General features: G+C 34.2%; 1 protein-coding gene across 1 annotated transcript in view; it reads right to left on the bottom strand.

Moving 5' to 3' along the window:
• CWF19L2 (CWF19 like cell cycle control factor 2) overlaps positions 1 to 16,676 on the bottom strand; it is a 119,792-nt gene that overhangs the window by 46,029 nt on the left and 57,087 nt on the right. Inside the window, exons 11-12 of the mRNA XM_020996131.2 lie at positions 12,190 to 12,315; positions 9,199 to 9,336 (exon numbers count right to left, since the gene is read on the bottom strand). Coding sequence (XP_020851790.1) covers positions 9,199 to 9,336; positions 12,190 to 12,315 — 264 coding nt within the window. The remainder of the gene's footprint in view (positions 1 to 9,198; positions 9,337 to 12,189; positions 12,316 to 16,676) is intronic.

Consider the following 16,676-nt stretch of genomic DNA (forward strand, 5'->3'; position numbering starts at 1 on the left):
AAACTGAGATGAAATCTCAATCTAACCCTATGAAACAGGAACTCTTAGATGACACACTTGGTCCTAAAAACTCATCTCATGCTAAATCATACATTTCTGTCATGCTTAAAGATCAGCACATATGCAAATAAAATATTATAATTTTAACTACTGACGTAGTATGCCAAAGAAAATTAGGAAAAAAGTAGAACTTCACATTAAAATCTCACTTCAATGAAAACATGGTAATTGAAAGAGTTTCTTTAGCTCCTGGATGATTTCAGTCACATATGTTGATTTTAAACTTATTATCATTTTCATAGGCAATTCTAGAAATGGGAATATGTTATCTGAAATCTATAGGCAGGCTTATAGAAGAATGACTCTCTTTTACACAAAAGATGTTTTGGGTTTTTTTATTTGTTTGTTTTTTGAAAAATCAACATCAACTTGGCCCAGCAACACTGATGTTGTGACATAAAAAGAGCAGAAAAGTATGTTCCTTCTACAAAGAATGGAAGTAGATCTGCTGATCATCATCCAGTGCAATACACAATACAAGAATCTATGACCCACCAATGACCCAAATCTTCAAAAAGCTTTCTAATTACACATTCTCACTGAATAGTGCTGCTTATCCAGTAACTGGAAAATAACTATTAATATAACTGTCCTTGAAAAATGAGATACATCCATGCTCATGAAGATGCTTTATTTTATAATACACCATGACTCATTCTAAGTTATGACCACTATAGTCCTTATCTCTTAATAAAGACCATGTGAATAGCATTATGCATTGGATATAGTTATTTTCTCACTCTATTTACAGTACTTTAATAATAATCACTTTCTTACTCTACTCATAACCATTCAAGGAAATACTCAAGCATTCACTTTTTGGACGAGATAAATGTAAGCACAAACTAAGTAGCTTTCCCTCATGGGTTGAACTAGTTTAAATCAATTTAAATTGGATTAAATCAGTTTGGAGTGTAATGAACCAGTTTAGACCAGACTGAACTGACAACAGGAAAGACTGACAAATTAAATTCCTGTGTCTTGAGTAGTAGTTCCCATGGCAGGTTCATGTGTGGACAATGCCTACATTCCTTTATCTTTAAATTTTACTTTTCTTTGCAAAGTCAGTTCAAAATGGAACCAAATCTAGACATTTTCTAAGATAATGGGTTGTTAACATGATTCTTTTTTGGACTGGACCTGAGATTTCATTGATATAGGGAAATCCCAGGTGAGGAAACTCCCTCTACCAATGCAGATGGATAGCTGCTCTGCAATTTATGTGCTTATAAAATTATTGGGGAACTGAGAATTTAAGTGACTCGTCTAGCATCACAAAACAAGTATGTGTAAGAGACAGTTCTTGAAAGCAAGTTATCCTGACTCTGAGGCTGGGTCTCTGGCCTCTATGTGATGATAAGACTATGTCTCTAAAGATGAAAATATCATGGCAATATTATTCAAATCTAATGTGAATTTATTTATTCAGAAGAGTCCACATTCAGAAATTCAACAAACGTTTGTATAATGCTCTTTGCTTAAAAAACAAGATGATGTCAGGTCTATAATTTAGCATCTCCCTAGAATTCATAATTTTTCCAATAATTTTTTCCCAAAAATTACCAAAATTTTTGATCCTGAAGGACATATTTGTGCTCAAAATTAATCCATCATTAGAATGCTATAAACCACTGGCTGTTACTATAGTTGCAGTCACTTTATGTAAATTTATCTTTTACATTCTCCAACAGTACTTTCAAAAAGTACTTTCAAATGGATTTAAAAGATTTTATATTAATTTATTGTTTTCTGATAATGAGTAAAAAAAAACAAACCAAGATTCAAGTTTTAGAGAAAAAGTCATTACTGAAATGTGCAAATAAATTAATCCACAAAGGATTATTTCTGGTAGAAAATTAATCAAGCTTTAAAAGTTTTGTAAAAACCCATAGAATATACTGATATATTAGAAGATGTAAAAGCAAACATCTTTTACTAAAAGATAAAATAATTATTTTCTAATTTCTGATGAGATACCTAATTCCTTTGTACATTTATACTTTTTCTATTTAATAATTTCCTTTCCATTTCCCTACATTATACATCTCTACCCATCAAAAAAATCTTCTATCAGCTCAATTTTTAAATGCATGAAATTACTGCATATGGTGCTACTGAAATTAACAAGAAATATTCATATGGCTCTCAAAGATCTACTTGAGTTTATGTTGCTATAACAATATTTATGTATTAAATTTAAATGATAAAGTTCACCTTCAGAAATGTTTTAGTCAGAATATATTTTAAGAAATGACAACAAAGAGCACATTGATTGACATGAATATTATACATAAACAGTTAAATTTAGTCAGCAGTTACTGCTTATTCAGACAATTATTATATTACTTCTAAGCTCTCTCTCAGCATTGAATTTGAACCTGCCTAAGATTATATACTCCATAACAAAAAGAAAATTGGACTTGGTAATCAAAAGTCATGGGTTCTAATTCTTGATTCTGCCACAAATCTATCTGACCTTGAATAAGACAATTAACTTTTGGGGCCTCAGTTTTCTCAGTTTAAAAGTGATGGAGAAGGAATATCTTTAAAATTATTTCCACTGCTAAAATTTGTTATTTCAGGGAGAAAAGCCATTTTAGTGATTTATCTACATTACCATTACTACTGGAAAACCAAAATGAGAAAAAGTAGACACCTCACATTCAAAGTAACACAGTACCTTGAAAATAATATAGCTAAGTGGGGCAGTGGAATAAGCACGGAGGCCTGGAATCATGAAGACTCCTCTTTGTGAGCTCAAATCTAGCCTCAGACAATTATTAGCTGTGTGACCCTGGGCAAGTCACTTAATCCTCTTTCCCTCAGTTTCCTTATCTGTAAAATGAGCTGGAGAAGGAAATGGCAAATACTCTACGAAAATCCCAAATGGGGTCACAAAGAATCAGACACAATTTAAAATGACTGAATAACAACAAAGGAAATAGAAATTATGCTCTCTAATCTACTGTCAAGGGATTTGGAGACACTATTTGCCAGAGCAAAGATCCATAAAACAGGCTATGCCCTGAGCCTGGCATAACAACAACCCTTTGCACTCTGAATGATCTCACCCTCTGGCAAAGTGTTTTGCTTTGACCAGCATCAGGTTTTCACTGAGTGATTTGTTTCATCATATTAATCAATAACTGTTTAGATGTGTTGGAGCTCCTCCTTTTTCCCAGGGACCTGAGAGCTGTCTATCACATCTCCTGACATGCTCACAATCGCTGTTTCTGGTTACAGCTAAGTGAACCAAACCAGGTACTACATTCCTTTCCTGCCATGCTAACTGGTTCTGTACCCTGCTGTGAGGCAATCAACTTGGAGACTGTTCCCACAGGACACAGGAACGTAGGCATTGTCCACACATGAACCTGCCATGGGAACTACTACTCAAGACACAGGAATGATTATGTCATGGTCCAGCCCACCTGTGGTTTTTATGTACCTAAAATACTACCTTGCCCCAGCAGGTTAAGCCCTCCTCCTCAGGAGAATTTCCACTTGCAAGCACTTTTTTACTCTGAAATTGAACTTCTGTTTGCGTCCTGACTCTCTTACTTCTGGCTTGCTTTGTCAGCTACAGCTACTCACAGGTTAGAGGCCAGTTCTGGTCCAGCTGACACTATGTAAACACTAAAAAGTATGTGCTACAATGATTATGTATATATGTAAAGTATGTGCTTCCAAAGTGTTTTATGACCATGTCAACACAGTGAAAAACGCTATATAAAGACATAAAGTCAAGCAGAAAATTATATACCAAATTGATATTATAACATATTTAAAATGTTGACATTAAAAACCATTTACCGAAAGCCTTCCTTTCCTAAGGCACTAAGGGACATATAGAAAGATGGACAAGACATGGACAATGACCTCCAGAAACTTAAAATTCAAAAGGAAAGATATAACATGCACACAAATAACTAATACAAAGCAGAAAGTTATAAACATTTTAGAGGTATAAAAAGCACTATGGAAGTTTAGTACAGCAGAAATTATTTCTATTTCAGGACTGAAATGAATTTTTATTTGAACTGATTCAATTGAAATCAAATTCAATTAATTCCTTCCCCAGTATACTGGTTTTTCTCCCTTTCCTTTCCTACAGCCAACAAATCAAAACAAACCCACATCCAGGACCTTTTTGTCTAATTTACCTGCCTCAATGAACCTTGAATACATTAGGAGCCTGTTGGGATACTTACTGCATCTCCTCAAATACGAATGTGAGTACATCATCATCATTTAACTCTTTCCAGTTACTCAGATGTATTTACTTTTCCTAGTTCCTTTTCAATGCCTGTGTTTTTTCCAAATGGCACTATGAGGACCACATAAAGCTTCAGAAAACTGCAGATCATCCTAAATGAAATTTATAAACTCTCAAATTGTTTAGCCTAACTATACAAGAAAAACCAAGTGGATGAAGAATGTCTATTGTTATCCAGATAAAATGGTTTGGCCAAAACAAGAATTCTCTCCAAGATTCTAACAACTTCTATCTGAACTTCCAATCACAACTGTGTATATGACCTGCCCCCTATGCCTACAATGCTACCTCACCTAGAATTCTAGATCATTAACTACAACAGTGAACTATACTGTGACAGTGAACAGCTGATTACTGAAATGAGAGTATTGAAAGTCAGCCATCTTAATATACTCAGAATATAGACTAGTTAGAGCAAAGGTCAAAATCAACACCAAATGAGAAGAAAAAAGATAAGGTGATGCCGTGTGTGGTTAGAAAAGCATCAACCTGATCTGATCAGACAAGCTTGTGTCATTAAAAAAAAAAAAGAAAAAGAATAAAAGTAAAGACATTACCTTTGATTTAATATTTGTCATAGAAATTTAAGTCATATAAAACAGTTCCCCCTCATAAAGAAACCAAGAGAACAGAAATCCTTCCCTCCAGGAAACACTTGATCTCACTGCCAAGTGGAGAGACATGAAAGTCAAAAGTAATACCAGTTCAGAGTACAAACTCATGTATTAAATAGTACAGAAAAAGATTTTTAAAAATTAAGAGTAGTATATTCCCACAAAAGCAGGGAGAGAGTAGAAGGGAAAATGACTGTACAGAAAGTCTGACTTGGACCGTTGAGGGGTTTTTCGATTTTTTGTTTCTATCTCCAGCATTTAGCATAGAGTAGGTACTTAACAAATGCTTGCTGAATTGAAATGAATTAAATGTGACTCAGATAAGCCAAATTCCCAGAGCATTTATAGCTAAAACCAGAAGATGAAAATATAACAGACTGTCAACAGTGTTTCTGTAACAATTTATTCATATGACCAATGCCAAAAGACCATCACATGTGGAATCTAATTCCCAGGCACCTAGTGAGGAACTGAAAATATCACTTAAAAAGATGAAGTTGGAAAAAAGGGCAAGACTGAATGAACAAAGTACACACACCAAAGAAACCCATGCTGGAAACAACATAATTCTTAAGGAATTAAGAGATCAATATTAAATATCTTAAAGAGGGGCAAAGACAAAACAAGTGTAAACATTACAGACAGTAGTACCACCTGCCAAAAGGCAATCAAGAGGATATTAAGAATTAAAAACATCAAAAACTGACCCATATGCCTATTTCCACATCTCCATAAAAACATTATGAGGATAATTTACACAAGCATTGAAGGGGTCTTTAATGAAAATGTGAGCATGGAACAAGCAGACTACATTTGATGAAAGGGATATAGACTATAAGACAAAACACACTACACCATTTGTTGATTCCAAAAGAGCATGAGTCAATAAAACAAAACACAATCCTAAAAGTTGTTGCTCCAAAAAAGATTTTCCTACGTATCCACTGAGCTCACGTTAAATATTATATGAAAGATACAAATACAAAAGTATCTTTGTTAAACAATTATCTAAAAGTGAGGCAAAGAGCTTGTAGATTGTGATTCCCATTGTGCTGAAAGAAGACCTGAGCAAAGTCCAAATGGAAAAGGGACTCTGTGCAGAACACAGGATTTAGAGATAAACAGAACCTTAAAGACTGTCTGGTTCAACACCCTCAATGTAAGATCTCCTTGGTGCTTGTTTGTAAGTAACTTTGCTGACTGCATCAAGTCCAAGAATACTACAGGGCCTCAACAGTGAGATCCATGACCACTCAAAAAAGATTAACCTAAAGGAAAAATCAAGTAGATAAAAAAAAAGTCTATTGTCTAAACTTTGACACAGATATGAACGGACAACTTGAGTTAGTCCATCAGCACAGATATATTGAATATAGGTTGAATCCTATGAAAATCTTATGAAAAGCGAATTGAGCCTAGGATTGACTAGGAAGAACACGCCAGATTGCTTCTGAGACACTATGCACATTTCTTCATAATCCTTGTTGCTCCATGAGCAAAAGACTGCCTTGTTTTTAATTCTGATATTCTCTCAAATATTTGAGAGATAACTGAAAATATCTTAAGACAATATCAAAGGTATGAAAAAAAAAGGCCTCAACCAGCAACCACATACCTATAAATCTACTTTCCAATCTATATAAAGTTTTTATGAGAATCATCTTCACGTGCATCCAAAATAACTTCCATAAGGGAACAAGCAAACTTTTGCAAGTAACATTCCAGTGGACCTCATACATTTTTACCAACATGACACTGAACAAAAGATGTAGAGAATAAAACATCCCACTATACTTATTGCTTTGTTGATTATTTTTTGGAAAGCATTTATATAAAACACAACCTTAAAGGTTCTTTCAACAACTTATCCTCCACCTCGACATCAAAATCATTCAAAATTACTTGGAAAAATATAACAAAGAAAACCTTGTCGAACGCAAATCATCTTAAGTGCACATTGGAATACAATATTTTACTAAGTTTATGATGCCTTGATTTTGCTCTACTTAATTTCTATTATCTTGGTTGTTCAGCTGGGATAGTATTTCATATGAGCACTTATGATCTAATTTCTATTCAAGTTACTGGCACACATGCCATGATGGCCAGAATCGTGTTGTATTTATCTTTATATATGTCCAAGGGCAGAGTATACTGTTCTGTAGGTAGGTTTATGAAACTAAAACAGAAACTAAGTATTATGCAAGGAACAAAATTGTTTTTAAATTTTGACACAGCAATGTGCTTGTGAATGTCAAATTAAAATCAATTAATTTTATAAAAATAATCAGCTTAAAAACACATAAAGATGTATGTAAACTGGTAAAGGTTATAAACAGCTTTTGGTATGGAGAAGAATGAACTAGAGATTGTATGACCCACATACCCAAATCCGCAAGAAAATTTTGTTGGCAAAAACATGAAAGTTTTAATTTTTTTTTATGGGACTCTAATTTTTATTAGTGTTCTGATTTTATTGAAACTGAACAAATAAAGAAGACAACTATACAGTGTAACGTTTCACCAAACGAGGCAAATATGAATGCAACTGTGGTCAAAGCTAGCTGCTACACAGCAAGCCAGACAATATTAAAAGAGAGTATAAAATAACTGCTTATTATGAAAATGTTCTACTGCACAGTAACAAACAGTAGTAGTTATTGAGTATAATTAAAAGATAAAGCAATAGGTGAATTAATTCCTAAAAAAGACTTTTTTATTGGTGCCTGATCCGAATTCCAACAGGCTTACTGAGAAGCCATTTGAATTCAGGTCCATCTTAAAGTGATTATTTTTTTATGGGAAGGGGAGTAAGCACTTATTAAGCACCTAATGTGTCAAGCACCATACTAAGCACTTTACCAATATCTAATTTGATCCTCATAATAATCTTAGGAGGTAGGTGTGTTATTATCCTCATTTTACAGTTGAAGAAACTAGGCAAACAGATTAAGTGATTTGCCCAGGATCACACAGCTAGTAAGTATCTGGGGCTGGATTTGAGCTCAGTTCTTAACTCCAGTACTTCATTCAATGCATTACCTAGCTGCCTATAGAATTTAAAGAACAATTCTTTCCTGGCTGCACTACTCTGGGACTTCTCCAACTTCTTCACCATATCCCAGGAAGCAAGTTCCCATCAGGCTTGGTACTCCACATCATCACCATCCTCAGTCCCTCCTCTCACTAGAGGGTAGCGCCATGAATTCCAAAACCTCCATTTAAGGAGAGAGCTCAGGTGAGACATCTTCTGACCTCTCACGTACTACTCTGGGACTTCTCTGACTTTTCTATCATGCCTCCGTGTGCTTTTTTTTTTAAAGTGTTCTTCCATCAAATTGTAAGCCCCTTGAGGGCAGGAACTATTTTTGGTTTTTTGTATTTGCACCTCCAAAGCTTAGCAAAGCACCTGGCACAAACTAGGCACTTAATATTTATTAACTGATTGAACATTTTCTTCTACTTCTTGTCAAAAATATTTCTAGGTCCTCTAAATCTTTTTCTATCTTATCTTCAAAGGAGATTTGTTTTACTGAACATCATTTTCAGTGTTCATCCTCCAAATAAACAAAATTTTAAATTATTCTAAGATGTCAAATCTATGAACACAAATATCTCATAAAACTGACAGAAAAAGTAATAGTTTCTAAATTTAAATCCTTACAGGAACAAAAATAAATGTACTCCATTTCATCCTTTTACAATTGCCATTTTTCTCAAATGCTGAGCGTAGGTCTTATAGCTTTAATATTCGCACATCATTAGGAGGTCTGCATTAGGTAAAGACTTCAGAGAGAATACTTATCTTAAAAAGACAAAAATATTACACTGTTCATTCTTCATAATAATCTGATAAGATTCTTTTATGTTTTCTGATAACTAGAGTTTTCATCATCTTAAGCTCCCTAATGCATGACCCAACCCACAATATTTTCTTCCACCTCCTGTTTACCTGCCAAGAGCTAAAAGGTATAGATCAGACAGAACAGTAGCTGAACTATTTGTGGTCCACTCATAACCACATTTTTGATGAACTATATGGATGGGCAGAACCAGTTTTCTCTGTAGAGAGTAACATTCACATACTCACAAGTCCCAGAAAATCAATCCCCAAAATGTGTTTCCTGTTATGTAGACACAGCTGTTTATGAGGGAGTCAGAAAATAGTAAAATGAAGAGTCTCCAAACTAAGTGATGAATAATCCGCAAACTGGGAAGGAACCTGAAAAAAGCCAAGAGCATGCTTACCTTAGATGCCATCTTCATGAAAGCTCTATTTTGATCTTCTGCTGTTCTCATCTTTTCATTTTTAACCAAATCCTTTAAACTTAAGTCATCATCATCATGAAAATATCTGACTCGCTCCTTATCTATGTGTGTTGTTACCTATGGTGAAATGAATAATAACCTCGTGAGAATATGAGAATTTCTCATATATCAAAATAATGAAATAAAAATAAAATCCAAACATGACTTAACAGTTTAGTTTAACATAAGATAGTTGTAAATTTTTCCTTCTATATCTAATGCATTTTGTCTGTAAAATCTAATGTTTGCCCCAGGATCACTTTATGATCATTCTATTGGCCACTGACAACAGTGGTGAGAGGAACCAATAATAGTTAGCATTTACATATACAGAACTTTAAGATTTACAAGGTGCTTTACATATGTTATTTCATTTGATCTTCATCAACCTTGTGATATAGGTTTTGTTATTATCACCATTTTACAGATGAGAAAACTGAGGCTGAGAAAGTATAAATGACTTGCCTACAGGCATACAGCTAGTAAGCATGTAAGGCAGAATTTGAACTCAGTCCTTCCTGAATCAGAGTCCCAAACATTATCCACTGTGCCACCTTGGTGTCTCAATACAAGTAAGTTATCTAACTCTCCAATATTTTTAATGGTTTTTTTTTCCAAAAACTCAAAAACTCATTGAGGTCACAGGATCACATCTTATTCACTATGTTATGCCTTTCATTACCTAGCACAGTTTTTTGTTGGTTTTTTTTTTTTACTAGAAATGTTTGTTGAATTGAAACAAACATAGTATTCAAATTCAGGATGCAGCTTTAGTACAGACATTTAGTATAGATATAATGTAAGCAGAGAAAGGAAAAGTTTTTACAAATAAAATAAAAAGTCACAACAACAAACATTTATTTAGCACTTACTATGTGTTAGACATTGTTCTAAACATTTTACAATTATTTCATTTGGTCCTCAAAACAACCCTGGGAGGTAGTTAGTATTATTAGTTCCATTTTACATTTCACTAAACTGAGACAAATAGATTAAATGACTAGCCCAGAGTCACACAACTAACAGCTACTAAGTACCTGAGGCTGCATTTGAATTCAGGTCTTCCTGACTCCAGGCCCAGGGCTCTATCCACTACCCACCTTGCTGCCTATAATCTGTTAACTTTCAGAGTAGATTGCTCTACACTTCTTAATTTCTGTCCCCCATCTGGGCCTGGGAATAGTTGGTTTACTGATTATAGGACCAATATATAAAGTACTTAGTATCAGAACAGAATGGGATATGTGAATGAAATAGCAAATCATAAAATACATGATTTGGGGGGTAATTCATTTGTTTAGCTTGCCTCCTTTCAAATAGGCTATTTGGAGATGAGTTTTGAAGAAGAAATTTTTAAATAAATTAACATTTAGAGTTAAGTGTCTTGAAGGCAAACCTATTACTTATAATTTACTTCCATTCTTCATATTTGGGCCAGACAGCAGCATTCAGTAAATATTTGTTAATAATCATATAACAATTATTTTAGAAAAATTATAATTTTATCTTTTCTTTGACCATTAATTATGTTATAAATAGTATGTATTTAAAACCACTTAAAAATGACTAATATATATATCTTTATTTTATTCAAATATCACAGGAGATGAGGAAAGCACTCATATGCTAAGCTACCTCATCATTCAATTGAAACTGCTCTCTCCAAAATTATCAGTGATCTCTTAATTGCCAAGTATAATGGTCTTTTCTCAATACTCTTCCTTCCTGATCTCTACGCAGCCTCTAATACTGTCAATCACCATTTTTTCCTCGACATTCTTTCTCTTTTCTCTAGGTTTTTATGACAGTAGTCTCTCTTGTTTTGCCTTCCACATATCTGACTATTCCTTCTCAGCCTCCTTTGCAGGACCCTCATCTAGGTCATACCTGCTAATAATGAGTGTCACCCAAAGCTGTGTCCCAGACCTTCTCTTCTCCTACTATACTATTTTGTTTGGTGATCTCATTAACTCCCATGCATATCAACCACAACCTATATGCAAATAATTCTGAGATATATTTATCCTCCTCTAATCTCTTTAATCTCTAGCCTGATATTTCCTACTGCCTCGTAAACATCTCAGAGTAGATGTGCCTGACATATCTTAAACTCAATATGACCAAAAGTGAATTCATTGTTTCCTCCTAATTCCCCTCTTCCAAACTTTCCTGTGACTCTAGAGGGCACCACCACCCTCCCACTCAACCAAGTATGCAACCTAAATATCATCCTCAACTTTCATCCACTTTCTCTCACTCCCCATATGCAACTGGTTGTCAATTCCTATCAAGTCTATTTTCCCAGCATCTCTCATATATACCTCCTTCACTCTTCTGACACTGCCAGCACCCAGACAGAAGCCCTCATCACATCATATCTGGACTACTGCAACAGTCCACTAACTGGTCTTCCTGTATGTAAATATCATTAATTAAGACACTATATCATGTGGAGAATTACACAAACTCTCCTACTTATAAATACTCCATTGCAGTACCTGAAATCAGTTAACTAAAATAGACAAGAATTACAAGATAAAGTTTTCTTTAATATATTTAATAACTCTGTAAAAATAACCATTAGTAATCTTAAGTAATTCAAGCTACTGGTTAAGTCTTTGCAATTAAATTTTTAAACAAACATCTTTGACAAAAAAATTAAAAATTCCTTAGCTTCTTTTTTAGTATACATTTAAATAATGCCTCTAGAAATCATCAGAAAAGGAAAGGTGCACTACCTTTCAAAAAAAATCTTTAAATTCACCCAGATTTATTTTACTAATTTCTGGTATAAACATTTGAAAATTTCCTTTCGAAAAAGAAAAAAGTTCCATGGAAGAAAATACTTCATATTAAATTTGATGAAAAAATTAAGCCTTGAACAAACTAAGACTTTTGCCCTAATAAGCAAAGGTCTTCTATTAAAATTACCATCTGCTTTTTCCTTCTTCCTTCCTTGGGTTCCAATGGTACTCCTGGTGCATTCACTGGCCATACCCTTCCAGAATGATCTGTTCTGACAAGAACCACCTCTTGTTCTTCCTGCAAGCTTCCACCCTGTTATCAGGTGAAGAGATAAGTTAAAAATATAGGACTGGGAATTTTTTTCTTCTTAAGAGCTTAAAAACAAATAAGATTAAGGTTCTATGTAAATTTTGTAGATTTTCTTAAGCCTCACAACATGCAACTATAATTTCACAATGGCAATGAAAATATGTATATGGTCTTTCATCTTAATATAAATACAAGATGGGTAGGCAGGAAGGAAAGGAAATCTGAGCTTCAGTGTGACAAAATAATACCTGTGTTGAAAGAAAAATCTGAAAAACTTCTATTTATACATACATTAAGTATTTACTAAATATAAAGCACTTTCCTGATATTGCACATGAATTTTCATCATTTTTCTCTGAAAGTAACTTTTTGCAAATACTTCTTTAACTTTTAAAATCAAACCAAAGGAAAAAATGGCAGCAAAGAATCAAGAACTGAGAAACTGTGAAACTATGTTCCAAGTAACTCTTTTGAAATGTAACAGCTTGGACATATTTCTCATATAATTCAAATGGCAGGATTAAGAGCTGCACAACATGTATATCTTTTCTTCACAAACTGGTTGGCAAAATCGTGAATTTTACAATATATGTCATGAGTGACTTAAAATATATTGTCGAGAGAAAAGTACGAGAAAAATTTTGACACAGAATTATGTAGGGATCAATGGTAAACTACTCTCCTGGCTCTCCTCCACTCCATCCTAGCCTCTTCTCAGATCCTTAATGGATTATTTCCCAAGGTTCTATACTCAACTCTCTTTTCTTTTCCCACTACACTCTCTCTAAGCAAACTCATTCATGTCCATGTTTCAATCACCTGTATAGAAATGATTTTCAGATTTACATCTCCAGCCCTTCTCTCCCGAACTATAGGCTATTATCTCTAATGACCTATATCACATTTCCAAGTGTATATCCAACAGTCACTTCAAATTCAGCACATATAAAAGCCAAACTCATTATTTTTCTCAAAAAATCGCTCCTCCTCTACTTACTTAACCATGTTTATTAATGGCACCACCATTTTATCCAGTTGTACATTATAACCTTTAACTTACCTTTATTTCCTCTTCCTCACTTCTCCAATTCCAATTCTACAAGGTCAACTGTTCTATCTTCTTGATTCTCAGCATCATTACCGTAAGACAAGTTTTCACTCTCCCACCTGCACTACTCCAACAGCCTCCTAATATTGTTCCTGCCTCACTACTTTTCTTCCTTCAATTCATCCTTCCAACTTCTAGACACCTGATGATGTCATTCCTCTATTTAAAAATGGCTCCCTATTGCCCAGCAAGGAAAATTCAAAATTTGTTGTCATCTACCTTTCTTGCATTATCTACTATTCTTCAAATACTGTACACTAAAACTAGACTGGGCTTCCCACAGATCTACAAAATACCCTAAACTTCTCACCTCCACATTTTGTTTCTGTTCCTCTCTATGCCTAAAATGTGCTACTTCTCCTACTTTATTTGTTAGTTTCTTATTTATTCTTTAAAGCCTAACTGAAATGCAACCTTCTATTCTCATCCTTCCTGATGCTAATCACCTTTCTTGGAGAACTCACATTCTAATGCACATGTATTATTGAGCATGATAGACAGATAGATAGACAGATAGATAGATAGATAGATAGATAGATAGATAGATAGATAGACAGATAGACAGACAGACAGATAAATGGATGGATGGATGGATAGATGGATTGATATAGAAAGATATATGTTTGCGTGTCATCCCCTGATTCTACTGCAGGTTCCATGAGGGCAAGAGCCAGTCTTATCAAAATTTTGTGACTTTTCCAGAATACTTAAAACAGAATTTTTTACCCCACCTCTCCCCCAAAAATGCAATTTACATGAAACTAAGAAACATTTGCTGTAACAAATTCAATACAACTAAGTTAAAAGAAAACATCAACCAGGGATGAAGAGGTGTGTGAAATTTTTCATCAAATATCTCTAATGGAGTTCTAAAGCTCTTCAAGATATAGAGAAAACTAATAAAATTACACAACACCAACAGCCATTTACCTAAATAGGTAAGTGTTCAAAGGATATGGACAATTTGAACTTCAGACTATTAAAGACCATATGAAAGACTGCTCCACATCACTAATCATAAAAGAAATTCAAATAAAAACAACTTGGATTTTTATCTCATACCAATAAATTGGCAAGAATGACAAAAGTTGGGAAGCCAATATTAGAGCAGTTATGGGAAGATAAGCACACTAATGCACTGCTGGTGGAGTTATAAACTGATTCAGTTATTCTGTAAATAAACCTGAATATAGGTAATAAAGCAATTTAAAATGCCTATAAAATTTGAGCAAGAGATCCCATAGCTAGGTGTATACAAGGATAGAAAGTTCCAAAATTCACCCAAATATTCTTTGCAGCACCTTTTTATGATAGTGAAGAATTAAAAACTCTATGACCACAATAATAACTAGTATTTACAAAGCACTGTTGTTCAGTCATTTCATTTGTGTTCCAACTCTTCATGACCTCATTTTTTGGGTTTTCTTGACAGATACTGGAGTGTTTTGCCATGCCTTTTCCAGCTCATTTTACAAATGAGGAAACTAAGACAAAAAAGGTTAAGCGACTTGTCTAGGGTCCCACAGCTAATATTACTAAAAAAAAAAACCTGTCTCAACACCTAGATATTACCAAAATAAATGTCAATAAACTCCTTAGCATAAAATGCAAATGTAATTACAATAATCAATTTAAACAAATACTTTGCATTTATATTAGAAAGATGGATAATATTATTACTTAATGTATATTTAGGAAAATGGGAAAAGAAAGCTGTCATTTTATATTTTTTATTTCAAATTTTAGTGGAAAGGTCAACATTTTTTCATCATTTAATAAGATTTTTAAATAGTTCCAAATATTAAAGTTTTTCACAATATCAAACATAAATTTTCCTCTTTGCAACTTTCACTTATTACTCCTGGTTCTGTCCTTTAAGCCAAACAGAATAAGTGCAATCTGCTTCTGCGTAAGTACCCTGGTCGTTTGCTAAGAAAGCCACCTGGCTTCCCTTCTCCCTCCCTCTGAATCATCTGACTTCCCAAACCTGAGTGAGGCTGCCAGCGATCATACACCTTTGCTAAGGGGGTCAGATAGCTAAGACATAAAGGGAACTAATACATATATATATATATATTTCTAAGAGCACTGACCAAGTAGTGATTGGACCCAAAAGATAAGCTGTCAAAGATATGAACAAACAGTACTCAAAAGAAGAATTATAAATTATTAACAACCACGTTAAAAAAATCACTCCAAGTTACTACATTAGTGAGAAATACAAATCAAAACAAGTCTAGAATTTTACCTCACATCCACTAAGTAGCAAAGATGGCAAAATAAAGACACAGTCAATGTTGAAACAGCAGCAAAAAGATGAGCACATTAACATACTGTTGGTGAAACAGTAAAGTGGTCCAACCACTCTGGAAAGTAACTTGGAATTATGTTATAAGCAACTAAAATATCCACATCACTTGATGCAAAGATCCCATGGCTAGGCATATACTCCAAGGAAGTTAAAGACAGAAATGAAGGTCCCATATGCCAAAATATTCATAGCAGTACTACTTATGGTAGCAAAGAACTAGAAACACAGAATTCTCCATACACTGAGCAACAATGAAACAAACTATGGTAAAATATTGTTGTTCAGTTATTTTTCAGTCATGCCTGACTCTTTGTGACCCTATCTGGGGATTTCTTGGCAAAGGTACTGGAATGGTTTTCCATTTCCTTCTCCAGCTCATTTTACAGATGAGGAAATTGAGGCAAACAGTTAAGTAACTTACCCAGGGTCACACAAGCTAGTGTGTGAAGCCAGATTTGAACTGAGGAACATGAGTCTTCCTGACTCCAGGCCCAGTACTCTATCCACTGAGCCAGTACTATCATAATAATGTGCTATACAAAATGAGGAATATGAAGTATGAGAAAAAACATGGAAAGATTTAAATGAACTGATAATGTAAGGTCTGGAATTCCCCTGCAAAGGGATATTCATGGTTCCCTGCTCCCTCCCAAAAAAAACCCCCAAAAACCAAAAAAACAGTGGGGCAAATTCAACACAGAAGAAAGAGTCCAGGAGCTCCAGCATGATTATATAAGTAATTAAATAATCACATGGGTTACTTAAATAGGGGTAGTCACAGGCAGCAGCCAGATAATTCTGTGAATTCCCACAAAAGACCCCAAAAATGCCGCATGGTAATTATAGAAGACAAAGGGAGGAGGAGCTATAAAGTGTCCTTACATGTGTCATCGTAGTTTAGCTAATGTTTTGATTTACTGCTTAATATTAGGCTCAATTCCCAGA

This window comes from Phascolarctos cinereus, unplaced genomic scaffold (assembly GCF_003287225.1).
Source record: "Phascolarctos cinereus isolate Bilbo 61053 unplaced genomic scaffold, phaCin_HiC Scaffold_726;HRSCAF=1367, whole genome shotgun sequence".
NCBI lineage: Eukaryota > Metazoa > Chordata > Mammalia > Diprotodontia > Phascolarctidae > Phascolarctos > Phascolarctos cinereus.